The 13,818-nt window shown below is 34.1% G+C and overlaps 1 protein-coding gene across 1 annotated transcript in view; it reads right to left on the reverse strand.

Annotated features, from left to right (window-relative positions):
* The window catches only part of DIAPH3 (diaphanous related formin 3), a 229,452-nt gene that overhangs the window by 67,896 nt on the left and 147,738 nt on the right, over positions 1 to 13,818 (reverse strand). Inside the window, exons 24-25 of the mRNA XM_042867343.1 lie at positions 11,373 to 11,537; positions 4,758 to 4,893 (exon numbers count right to left, since the gene is read on the reverse strand). Coding sequence (XP_042723277.1) covers positions 4,758 to 4,893; positions 11,373 to 11,537 — 301 coding nt within the window. The remainder of the gene's footprint in view (positions 1 to 4,757; positions 4,894 to 11,372; positions 11,538 to 13,818) is intronic.

Here is a 13,818-nt window from a genome sequence, read left to right on the forward strand (position 1 = left end):
ACTGGATGGGGAAAATATGGTCTTTGAGGGCACCTATTAATAGAGGGAGTGTTGCTGTTGTTCAGTTTTATCTGATGGAATCAGAATTCTAATTATGTTTACAGTTTTCATTGTTTAAACTATCAGTGCTGGGATACTCAGTGCCTTTTTGCTTTGCAGAGCACTTCTCAACTAATGAAAATATTCATATTTCACAATGTAGCTGACAGTAATAAAGAAGAATCAAAGCATAAAACACTTCCAGCAAATCTGTGAAACATGTGACTCCCCTTTTTCCCCAAACCATGTAAACAATACAGACAGCTCTGCAAAAAGGAATGCTGCAAAACTGACTTCAAATTAAGCTATAACTTTCTAAATCAACTGAAATATGGATTTAAACCCAGTTTTTGGTGGTAAAAGTGAAACTGAGAAACAGCAATGAAAACAAACTAAACATCAGATTTCCCATATAGAATGTTAAGAAATCATTTTGACATCACTTCACTGCTTTAGCATAAAGAAGGGCATGCTTTGTAAATATCCACTGACTAAAGTGTGGCTTGTTGTTTAAATAGTGTTCAAGGAAAGACACGATGAAGATGCCACAATGATGGACTTCTCAATTATATTACAATAAATTTTGCTGGTGTTATCACAGTTATAGAATTCTTTACACTGTGATAAGATCAAAATAATTGATTGATGTGTTTTCTGCTGAGAATCTGAACAACACAAGAAAGCACATATCTGAATGTTAATAGTATAAAGACAAGTGATATTTACATAAAGATCCCCTTCTACAAGTTATTTACCTTTGTAACCATAGTAAGTGATAGTTTAGACTGTCTTCACAGATGCAAGTAAAGTAAAGATTTTTTACTGAGTTCCACTGGCTTTCAAGTTAGGATGGAACTCAGAGGAATATCTGAAACTTACGTCTATATTATGTGAATTTAAGCTTCAGCCTGTTATAACAGGGAAGCATTTGAGCTGTGATCATTAGGCCACAGAAGTGTTACTGTCTAAGATGTAGAGATGCAGAATGTTAGCAAACTACAGTTTACATGGATTTGGATAAGGCATTTGGTTAAGTTTCAAAAATACAAACTCACACATACACAAAAAAAAAAAAAACTTGCAAGAAAATAAATCATGCAATTCCACATAAATAACAAAAATCTACGGTCTTATTAGCAGAAATTTGAATTTAGATTACAAAGTTCAAATTTTTTCAAAATATTCATAAGATCCTAAACATATTTTACAATTTAGAAAATATGAATATACTTATAGCTTAAATATAAAAAAAAAAAACAAAGCAAAAGCTTTATGAAGATGTATCACACACTATGCGTATTTACGTAATTTTAGAAAATGACTGCATAAATGCTGAACTTGGTGTAACATATTCCAAAGGCAGACTGATCCAGAAGTATGAATGACAGCATGTAAGTTGCAATCTACATGTCAAAGTAATCATTTTTATATCAAAAGCAGAACAAAGGCTAAGAAGACTATTAAAGTCCAGGAGAAGGCTGGTCTATTGTAGGACCACCTCAGTTCTCATGTTTGAATTGTGTCACTTACTAATGATGAAATGATTGTATTCATCCATAACTTACAAATCAGAAGTTGTCTTAAATTTGGGATCACGTTCCTTTTAAGTTAATATACAATCTATGTAGTGCTAGACAAACCTGGTATGTGACTGGTAGATACAGTCCTAGTATGCTGTATACAACTTACTGTTCAATTAAAGTACAAGTTAGGTAAAATCCATATTTTTCTTGTACAGTTAAGATCCTAGGTTTATCTGAAGTAAAAAAAAAAAGTCAGTAATATTCCCCAAATAGCTAACTTTTTTTTTATAGCATTATATGAGTCACTTATTCAAGACATAAATTGCCTCATGCATCTGGTGACACCATAGACAAGACAACCTTACTCTTCAAATAAATCTCAAAAGCAGGTGAGAGATGAAGCAATCCAAAGAATGGGACTTCAAGAACAAAAGACAATCTAGACTTAAGCATCAATGTTGTAAAAAAGAGCAGTGGTTAACAAAAGAAGTTCAGTATGATGAAATAAACCCAGTTTAAGCACTGGATAGCAGTTCAGGCCTTGAATTAATGGATACACTCTGAAAGCTGGAGCTCCAAAAATGTAAACACACTGTAGTCACTATTTGTCAACTAATAGTCACTGAAAAAATGCACAACTTAAAGCAAGTTATAGAAAAGACTGCTCTAATATTTAAGAAAAGAACTGGCAGCTAAGAAAAAAAATATCAGCTGAAGGCACTGCTACAGCCTGGGAATGTGCTCTCTAAAGGACTATACATCATGTAATTTAAGGATAACAGAAAAAGGGTTGGAAAGTGTCTAGAAACTAAGCCACCTTGTTAGAGCATGAGTGAAGAGAAAGAGAAAACAGAAGAGAGAAAAAAAATAAATTCAATTCTGTCTTCTCTTGCTGAAGGGCTCTCAAATTTGTTCACGTCACTTTGCTAGCAATCAATGGTAGGTTATCACTACTTGCTATACAAAAGTAGCCCTATGTTTTTGGCTTTTTTTTTTTTTTTTTTTTAAACTCACATCAGATTTAGGGTACAAACATTAAGGACTAACTGCTTGAATACGTACTGATAGTGATGGAAAGTAAAACATAATTTGAAGTGATAATGAAATGCAATATTTAAGAATAAGCATCAATCTAATAAAGTTCTGTTTGAAGTGTAACAGAATTGTTAAATCAGAAGTGGCATATAGGACAGTGATACAGAGGCATGCTTAACCTTCATGCCATTTGCAGTTAAAACAAGATGTTACTGAAAACTGAAAGTAGAGATGCAGAGTACACTGTGATCTGTCCAGTTAAAAAAATGCCTTATAGAATCAGTCAGTACATATAGACTATTCTCAAGTATGCATCTGTTTAAATGCAATAAAATGTTTTCTGGGATGGTGACATCAAGGAATTTTGAGTGGCTTCATTCACACAACATTTGAAATAATGACCCTACAAATCCAATATCTGATCTAGAAACCCTATAAAGAAGTGAAATGTAGCAGAAAATCAGTTACTCCACATTGTCACCCTTAGATATTAGTGCTTATGTATTTGGACAGAGGGAGGGTCTGGTTAAATGTTTGCCAGCAGGTCAGATGTAAATATTTTTTAATTGATTCACAGATTCTTAAAGAGAAGACTTAGTCTTTCAGTGAACAAGCTGTGGGAAGGAAAACAGCGGGAAAAAAGTAATTTTTGTGTTTTTTTTTTTTTGAAAGTCTTTGCTATTCTTCTTAGTAAATATGGTTGCAATAAAACTGCCAAAGTAGAAAAATAAACAACCTCCCCTTCCCCCAAAGCTTCCACTTTTCATATCATTGTTGCAGTACTTTTTGACAAATAAATCTACCTTAAGTGCTTTCCACTGCCAGAATTTGGGTTTTCTAATAGACTTTTAAAATGACAATTCAAACTGACAAGCACAAGAAACCTTATAAAGAGCTCTGCAGAGCAACAACAACAAAAAGAAACCAACAGCAGCAGTGGCCAATTTACCAAATATCAGATCCAATACATTTATAGTTTCAGGTGACTCCAACATTCTCTTTTCCCATTTGATGAGGGCCTTATGTAGCTGCTAACGAAGGAAAGAAATCTTTCTGTACGTTTATGTGATCAATTAAAACAAACAAACGAAAACAACCTACTAACAGACAAAGTAGCTATTTACTCAATGATTTAGATGATTTCTGGATGACAAATACATATAGTTCACAGCCACGTAGTTGAAGGAGTGGGTTTAGCTACCAGAGTCCCATATACACATGTGGGCACGTGACTCAGAAGTTTGTAACGCTGGAACCTGTTTCACAGAAAGTTTCAACACAAATACAGGAAAAACGAAACTGTGAGGAACTTTAGTTTTCCCCAAAGGACTATCAATTGTATATCCAAAGCACTATCAGTCATTCTTACGACGTCTTAGAGAAGAATAACTAATTTTTTTGAAACGCTTCCAAACATGCAAGAATGCAGCCACTATTTTTACCCTCTTTCAAGTCTTCAATACTACATTCTTTGAACTTTAAAAGAGTGTCACATTTACTTCTAAAAAATTTACATTTCTTTGTTTTGAGGAGAGTCTCTTGATTTCTATCTTAATAGAAAACTTTAGTATCACACCTCAAGGCACACATCTACTCTGGATATTAGTGAAACGTGGAAGAGACAGCTAATCATTTATTCCAAAGGTGTGAACCAAGGATTGAGTGGGGAACTTCGTAACAAGATCTGCTCAGAAAAAATGAAAGTAGCTCATGATAATTTACACTGAAAGTCGTATATCATTCTGAAGGATTCCAGAAGCTCAATCTAAGATAAAATATAGCAGTATAGAGAATCATCAGAGATCTTCCTTACTAACAGGGAATTTACAGTGTCTGTAGTCTCTTGGTAGAAAAGACAACACAGAATAAATGAATAACTTTAAAAATGCATGGATGAGGTTACTTTGAAGGTGTTTCAATAGGGACCTGGTGGAATAACAACTGACATATTCAAAGAAGAATCCATAGTACTTCAGACCAGGCATTCTCTTAAAAGAACAAAATGAATATGTAATCTTAGTTAAAAGAAATAAAAATGGCTTTATGACTTGGAGAATATTTATTCTCAGATAACATAACAAGTTCTCAGCATAACTGAACTTATTTGTGATTCAAGGTATACCAACCTTCACACCAACCTTACCTTTCTACGTTACTCACCTGTTTTCATTTCTAACAAACGCTTTTTCTTTTGTTGCCTCTCTTGTTTTTCTTTTTCTGCTTTCTCCTTAGCTATTTTAGCACGTCTCTGCTTTTCTTCTGCTTCTCTCCTTCTTATATTCTCCTTTATTGCTTGCTGTGCAAAAAAAGGGTTGCTCTTAGCAAAAGTTGAGCTTAAAAACAAAGAAAACTTAAAAATTCAATATTCTAACTAATCTTATCAAATATTTTACATTCAACATACAGTACATTTTATTCAGAAGAACAAGCAAATTCAGAATGAATACATTAAAAGCATACTAATCGGCTCCAAATGGGATTATAAATTTCAGCAAGAATTACAGCTTATAAATAAATATATTAGTGAAGGAAGAAGTCAAAATATTTAAACAACCTGTTTTCAGAAAACTATAAATTTATGTTCTTTACTTGTAGTTCTAAAGGAATTTCAAGATCTATTCTTCCTCATAATACTACTAAGACAAAGGAAACAAAATTGCTTTGGTGACTTATTAGTTCATTTTTCTTACTGCTACATACATAAACATTAGTTCACTGCGTTTATAAATTCTATTTTTCTGGATAATATTCCTACTACGTTCCTTATTTTGAATCATAAATAAGTACTACAAATCTTCCAATGAAGCCAAAATAGAACAGAGTTTCAGAATTTTAAAATCATTCTTTTGCATACCTAGACACTAACAAAAAAAAATCAATTTCAATAATATTTTTAAACAGTGCTTTTAAGATAAACTTCATTATTTTAATATCAGCTGTGTCTGCTGGTACATAGCTATGTGGGTTACATCCAATGTAAAGTGCACTGCAGCTGCAATACATGTGCCAATACATATGCTCAAAATTTTCCTTAATTTACATATGTTACAGTTGTTTCATATAGGGAGGATTCTTAATGTAATTTTAAAGGTCTTACAAGAAAAACTAACAGCATATTATTCTTCACTGAATAAATTTTCTCTTTTCATACTGCAATTACATACAACATCCCATCTTTCACAACAGATCAAACTTGTCACCTCCTACAAAATATTTAAAATTTTCTTAAGTTCTTATGCAAGATTGGCATGTTTGCAATGATAGTTATTGTTTGATGTTGTTTTTAGAAGAAAAATCTCAAGCCTGCAATTTGAGAAAATGTAAGAATGGACTGAAGAATTCACTCTTCTGTCCCAGGACAGCCTGGTCTAGTGGCTAGTGACCCTACCCATAGCAGGGGGTTGAAACTAGATGATCTTTGAGGTCCTTTTCAATCCATGCCATTACATTATTCTGTGATTCTGTGATCCAATACAGCATGGATAAATATGGATTAGAGCAATATTTGCGCAGGCACTGCTTGTAACATCAATGCAATAGACAGTGATGAAAGATAAGACTTTTCAGACTTGAAGGCCTGGGTGAATCTAATGAGGCTCCACACAGCAAGTCTAGGCAGCCTGGTCTAGCATTAAATGGGGAGGTTGGTGGCCCTGTATGTGGCGGGGAAGGAGGCGGGGTAGAAATTCATGATCCTTGTGGTCCCTTCCAACCGGGCCATTCTGTTATTCTCTTACAATGAAAAAATGTACATGGATTTTATAAGAAAATGCTCCTCCTTGAAAACTGAAATTTGAAAGCTTTCAATCATGAAAAATTACTTTGAAATGAAAGGATTTTTTAAAAAATACAGCAAAACTTTACTTCCCCAGTATCTTCTCTAGGGTCACCCCTATCAATTTTCTTGACGGGGTGATGGGGAGAAACCTACTAAAGAATGCTAAAGTTCTCGATTGAATTAATTTTAACAAATTATTTGCAGATTTTCAGACTGAGCACTCAATAAAATAAACTAGACAGCAAAACTCTATAAAGGGACTTTATAGAAAGGAATTACGTAGTTGACTAACGGAGCAATCAAAGAAAATTCTACTTCACATCAACATTTTTTCCCCAAAATAGTATCAGTAGAACTCAGCTTGTAACAATGCAAATTTAGGTATGTATTCCTTTCTAATTAAAATGATCGACGGGACTTAATTTAGTAGCTCACACCTTCATATCCAGTGCACACTGGTTGCTCTGGAGCATCACATCCTGCTTTCAGCCTCTCCCTCAGTAGGACAACAACCTCCCACAAGTCCTGTGACTTAACTTAGAATTTCAGACTGATGATGCCTCAAACACCACTTGAGACACCACTCCAAGACATAGTGCTTGACAGAGCTGAGGTGACAGAGCTCCTTTGAAAGCAACAATTAAACAAAAACTGACCACATGCCATCAGATAAGACAAGATGCAGATGCATACATTTAGAAGCCTATCTCCTGTAATCAAATCCTAAAATGTTCTAAACAATACCCTAATACCCTAAATGTTCTACGTCTCATGCCATTTGCATTTCAAAAACTAGATGTCTTAATATTAGATTGCTCAAAAAGGCTAAAACACTTCACACAGTCTGACCACATCTACTATATACCAACACAGTACACAAATATATTGTTCAGAAGGGTTCAGAAGTAGATTTATTTTGCATAAAATGCCAAGGCTTACAGTTTCTGGGATGGAGGTATTCTTGGGTTCACTGTTGTGCTTTCCTGGATCGTTTGTGATTTTTAAATATTTATATAATGCAGAAGATAAATGCTCTAGAGTCTAGGAAACAAATGTTAATGTCTTCTTCTGTGTGTATGCTTTTACTATAGCACTGATTCAAACTTTTCTGTCATTTCTGCTGCAAAACAATCTAGTAGCAATAGGAGCAAGGGATTTCTGTAGTTCTGCGATTTCTATGCTGTGTTGCACTTAAAAGTTACTGATTCAAAAAATCTTTTGCTTTCTCCAAAACACACTACTGCAGGAAAATTCTAACCATTAGAGAAAAATAAGGAGGAAAAATATTACAATTGCTTCACATTATTTCAAAAAGCTGTTTTTCTCAAGGGAAGGAGTGAGCCTACTAGCAGTACATCCAGCAGTATGAAAGCACAGGTGAACAGACATTTCAGATAAATAAGATGCTGCAGTAAGTGTATTGGGAACTTATCTGCAGGCATTACAGCACTGAAGGTAAGGTGCTTCACCCGTATTTTGGACTCAGCCAACCAAATATGCACTAGATTTGGTAGTCACAGAGTGCTAATGTTAGTTGCTACAGCTAACAGATAACACTGAAGTATAAAGTGCATTCCAGTATTAGCTATTAACTTGTAAACTATGGCTCCAGATTTTAAACTGCTTAGTTTTCATTAACGAAAAATACAAAAGTATCCTAAGTGAATAAAAATGTATTTAAATTGTCAGCTTTGCTGAACAACAGAGATGACATAACTTAATGTTCCCATGCATAGCAATGACTAAAGCTGTATTTTTGTTTTAGACTATTTAAGAATCCAATAATGGTGTAGCACTAAGTTTAAACATCTTTTTAGCTAAGTTTTCCAAACATCTTTCACTTGTGTCAGTAATCAAAACCAATTCTAAACAATTCTGAAAATTAGGCCTCAGGTGTCTCACACTAGGCATCCCAAAAATCTTTTCCAAATAGGCTAAAACCCAAGCAACTACTCAATATTTTGTTTACTGTCATTGAATGATAAGTGGTTTCATGCCTTATCTACACACCTTCTTCATATAGCCTTCAAATTGTGCTCTGCAAGACAGAATTATTAATTTTCCTCAAGGTTTCTTCTATCATGCTCATCAATAACAACTAACTGTTTCAAAGCATTAATGAATCTATCTTTATAACACAGCTGTGAAGCAGGTTCTTAGTATCTGTGCTAGTTTTATGGAAAGCAACTATAGGGAAATTAAGATAAAGGACAACCACTACTTTGTATCTCCAGTTCAAGATGAATCTGAGCACTTAGAATTCTTATTCTACAGGATTTAAATAGAAGATGTGGGTTAAAAACTATAATTTTACTATTAAATTAATATAACTATTTCATAACATTTAGAAATTTTGAAATAGGTTTCTTGGGTTTCAAATTAGCAACAGTTTGGAAAATATAACTGGTGTGTGTGTTTGAGAAGTCAGGCATACAGAATCACCAAATCATTTGGAAAAGACCTTCAAGACCATGAAGTTCAACAATCAACCTAACCTACCTAAATAATGTCTTTTAGTGCCATGTCTACACATCTCTTAAATACCTCCAGGGCTGAAGGCCCCACCATTTTTCTGCACAACTTATTCTAAAGCTTGATTACCGTCTCCAGGAAGAAATTCTTCCTAGTACCCAATCTAAACATTTCCTGGCACATCGTAAGTCAGTATCTTCACTGCTACCACTTGTAACCTTAGAAAAGTGACCCTCTTTGCTGTTATCTCTTTTCAGATGGTTACAGAGAGTGATGAAGTTTCCCCTCAGCTTCCTCCTCTCCGGACTAAACAACCCCAATTCCTTCAGTTGTTCCTTGGAACACCTCTTTCCTAGTTCCTTCAGCCAGCTTTGTCACTCTCCTCTGCATGCACTTGAGCAACTCAGTATTTTTCTTGTGGTGAGGGGTTCAAAACTGAATACAGGATACGAGGCATGGCTCAGCAGTGCTGCATACATGAGGATGGACACTTAGATGTGATCGGCCTTCTTGATCACCTGGGCATCCTGCTGGCTCATGTTCAGCCAGTTGCCAACCAGAACCTCCTGGCCCTTTTCTGATGGGAAAGTTTTTAGGTGCTATTCCCAAATTCTATGTCACTGCATGGGACCCAGATCCAGCACTTACCTTTGTTGAATGTCATGCAACATGTAGCTAGCTGAGCAAAATTATTTTAATTGAAGACGGCACCTTCTAGAATTTTAGTCATTGAATTCTGAAGCAGCAGAGCTTCGATAATCTTTACACATCCTAATACCTCTGCTAAATATGTGTTCCATTTTAAGTACTTTCCTCAAAATGGAAGGGCAAAGGAATTTCACCCAAGTTTCAGTATATACAGGAGTATTTTTCCTGACTATACTCTCTGACAAGTCTGAAAACATTAAAAAATAACAACAACAAATAAACAAAACTGGGAAACACAGGAGCAGCCTAAATATATTGTAATGATAAGTGTTAGGCTGCAATATGAAGATGGCAGAATGAGCAACTGAGTCTTTCAACAGATCAACAGAAGAGTTTGATCACTGCACCAGTCTGCATCACAAAGCTGATTCTAAGATTTCCTTCCTGCAGGAGCATAGCTTACAAATTAAGCCATGTAATCAGAAGTAGCCACAAACAAAAGAAACAATGACCACAAAAAACACAGAAAATCAACAAACTCTTCCTGGCCTCCATAACCTTACCAATCTGAGCATAATTATAAATAACCAAAACAGTGATCCTCACTAAGCCTAAACAGGAGCTCCAAAAAAGTATTTCAGACTTTCCTAAATTTGCTTTGGTATTTGAAATAGAGGGTTGTGCCAGTCTTGTTTATGTATTCTGAAGTGCATCAAATTAATCAACCTTCTTACAGAAGAAGTATACTGGCAATGATAAAAGAACTTGCAATATCTTTTGGAGAACAGATTATCCTGAAATTTGCCAAGACAGTTGTTTGTAGCCATATATAGTGAGCTCCTAAAAAAACTCTAAAAAAATGTTTAAAGAAATACTGTTTGAGAAATTTCTACTTCACTTTTAAGAAGGAAAACTCGTTAAAACTTCTTAAATCATATTTTGGTGGAACAAAGAATAATAAGAACACCACATTGAGATTAAATAATGCTTATTATTAGTATTTGTAAACATAATGAAAATATGTCAGGACTCAAAAAAATATCTAAAGAAAAATTTATATTTCCAAAAAACTTTAAACCTTTATGCTGAGCTATTATTGCACTAGTTGTGAAAGTTTATATATATGTTTATATATAATGGTCGCAGGATGATGGCCTGTGATATAAGAAATATTGAACTAGCCTCAATTTATGACTATTTTAGATAACTCTAAAGCAAACATCTACTAACTGAAAGTGAGTTTGAATTATGCTTTCGACAATGTATTGAGCTTTATACATGAAAAGCTATCTAAAAATAACCTGCATCAGTCTAATGGCTGTTTCTCACAGATAATAAAGACATTAAAAACTATAAAATAGTTCTTTGCTACTTCTCCCCAAAAGATCATCTCTTTAAAAGGCGAGATAAGAAAGATTTAAAAATACATAAAAAACAAACACTCAGAGAACATTATCATTAAATAAAATAAACTTCTGGATTTGGATTTTATATGGGAAAAGAATACATAGAATGACAGCTATTTTTTATTTTTAAATAACTAACAAGCATCCTTTAAAAAGAAAAAGCTGTTTTAAGAAAAGTGGAGTTTCATATTTTTCCTATTCAGATTATAAATAAATGTAAGATGTTCAGATTTAAATTACATTCATCGTTATAAAGAATTTCCATTTCTTTCAAAAAGAAATAATCCAAAAATAATAACTCAAAACCTAATTATCGTAACTTAGCAGAATTTAGGAGGAACAAAAAAAGTTTCTGTAATGTGCATCAGATGCTTTTTGAGGCAGAAGAAAATTATTTTATTTTGTTCAGGAATGTGAAGACTACAAAAGTAATTTTTAAGAAATGTTAGGGAATAAATAAACAAACCATACCATGAACATCATCCTGAAGTTGTTTAAGTCGGTCAAAAACTCCTCCACTGAAACTTTCTTCAGATCGATTGCAAAATACCTCATCACATTCTGATACAGTTTTTCCATGTTCTCATGCATCCCTGAAAGTTTCTGAAAATCTTCTTTGGCATGAATTAGAAAGCTGTATGCTGCTGTTAAGGCTGCAAGAGTACTGAGTTCATTTAAGAACATATGCACAATTATCTTTAAGGTCAAACATGTAATTTAGTTAAGTAAATTAGAGACTTAGAATATATTTCTGAAATATACTCATTTAAAAATATATAAATTATATAATTTGATTTAGAACTAGTAGCTAACTTCACTAAAATGCGTGCCATTCTGCCACATATATAAAAACAAAGTGAAATTTAGATATCAGTAACTAACTGGAATACTTTAACATATTGAGAAATACTGTAATTATTACTTCAAATACAGTAAAAATAGAAATGTCAGTAAACAACAGTATTAAAAATAATAAATATAAGAGAAAAAACCCTCATCCTAACAGCTCTCTAGAATGTTAATATGGCAGCAGTATTGCTTCCGATTTTATTTCTAGTGACTGCATCAGAAATTTATGCTTTCCAAGGCTATTTACAATGCAAATACAATTTAATTAAATTAGAGGTGAAAACAACAGAACTACTCCCAAAAAAGATAGACAACTTATAAAAAGCACCAAAATACTGCATAGCAAATGGAATCAAATAAAAAATAACAGTTTATTCATGGCTTTGTAAAGCTCAAAGAAGAAATACTGCATGTTGGTCTGTGTGACAATTTCATAAGTATTTACATAAATGGAAAATCATAGAATCATAGAATCATAGAATCACTAAGGTTGGAAAAGACCTAAAAGATCACCCAGTCCAACCGTTCACCTATTCCCAATAGCTCCTACTAAACCATGTCCCTCAACACAACATCCAGCCTTTCCTTGAACACCCCCAGGGTCGGTGATTCCACCACCTCCCTGGGCAGTCCATTCCAGTGCCTGACCACCCTTTCTGAAAAGTAATACTTCCTCATGTCCAGCCTGAATCTCCTCTGCCGTAGCTTGAAACCATTCCCCCTGGTCCTATCACTGATGACACGAGAGAAGAGGCCGACCCCCAGCTCACTACAACCTCCCTTCAGGAAGTTATAGAGAGCAATAAGGTCTCCCCTGAGCCTCCTCTTCTCCAGGCTGAACATTCCCAGCTCCTTCAGCCTCTCCTCATATGGCCTGTGTTCCAGACCCCTCACCAGCTTTGTTGCCCTTCTTTGAACACGTTCCAGGGCCTCAATATCTTTCTTGCAGTGAGGGGCCCAAAACTGGACACAGTACTCGAGGTGCGGCCTCACGAGTGCTGAATATAGGGGAACAAAAAAAAGCAACTAAACAAATATTTATGTTCTCTTCATGCTCCTGAAAAGAATGTAAAAGACAAAAAATAACAACTTCACCTTTTCTCCCACTGCCCACTGCAATTACTATAAAAGACAATTAACTGTTTATATCACAAATACATACACTATTTACCATTTTATTTTTATGAAGAATGGGATTTTTGATTAGGTGAATTAAAAACAAAGAAATAGAATTTTTGTTATCTCTGCTATTTCAAATTGATAGGAACAACTCACTACTGGGTGATTATTTTTACTCTTCAAATTTTATAGCATGTACTTGTTTAGCTTAGAGACCGAATCCCATTTGATCTTCACTATAAGACGTCTTTATAGTTTGTTGTACTTAGTTTTCAAACATTCTTTTACTTATTCCCCAACGTGCATAAAACTTACTGGTGGGATAGCAAGGAAAGTGGATGAGAGATCAGTATGCAACAGCTGCCCAAATATTAAATAAAGAAAAAAAAAAAGGAATTATGAATAACAAAGCATGGCACAAATACACATTAGGACCACCTAAAGAAATGTCAGCAGTTCAAGAAAGAAAAAAAAGCTGCCACAGTAGGAAACAAAAATTAACGTTAAGCCAAGGAAAATGTTTTTGCATCTTGATCATTTTTCATACTATACTTGTATATAAATCTTAGATCACCAATAGAACTTGGATAGAAATAACTGTCTATTGCATTTTTGAGCTTGTTTATTTCCATAGCTTGGAATGCTAAAGGAAAACCAGGTAAATTGTTTTTTTTTTACAATAGGTACAAATGCCATGTATCAAACCTGCCAGTAACTTTCTTCAGCATTCTAAGAAGGAAAAAAAAAAATCTTACAAAAGCTAAAAATATAAATAAAATGTATATTTAATGTTGTAAATGAATGATAAGCCAGTATACACTAAAAAGGAAACTTTTGAGAAGATCTGTGATATTCTACAAGATGTAAGTACAGTTACAACTATGCTAATAGTTTCTATATAATGTTTATATTAAACTGTTGGAACTGACTCCTCTCAAATACATGGTGC

Source organism: Lagopus leucura, unplaced genomic scaffold (genome assembly GCF_019238085.1).
Source record: "Lagopus leucura isolate 7727_CA_CO unplaced genomic scaffold, USGS_WTPT01 Super-Scaffold_100001, whole genome shotgun sequence".
NCBI classification, from domain to species: domain Eukaryota; kingdom Metazoa; phylum Chordata; class Aves; order Galliformes; family Phasianidae; genus Lagopus; species Lagopus leucura.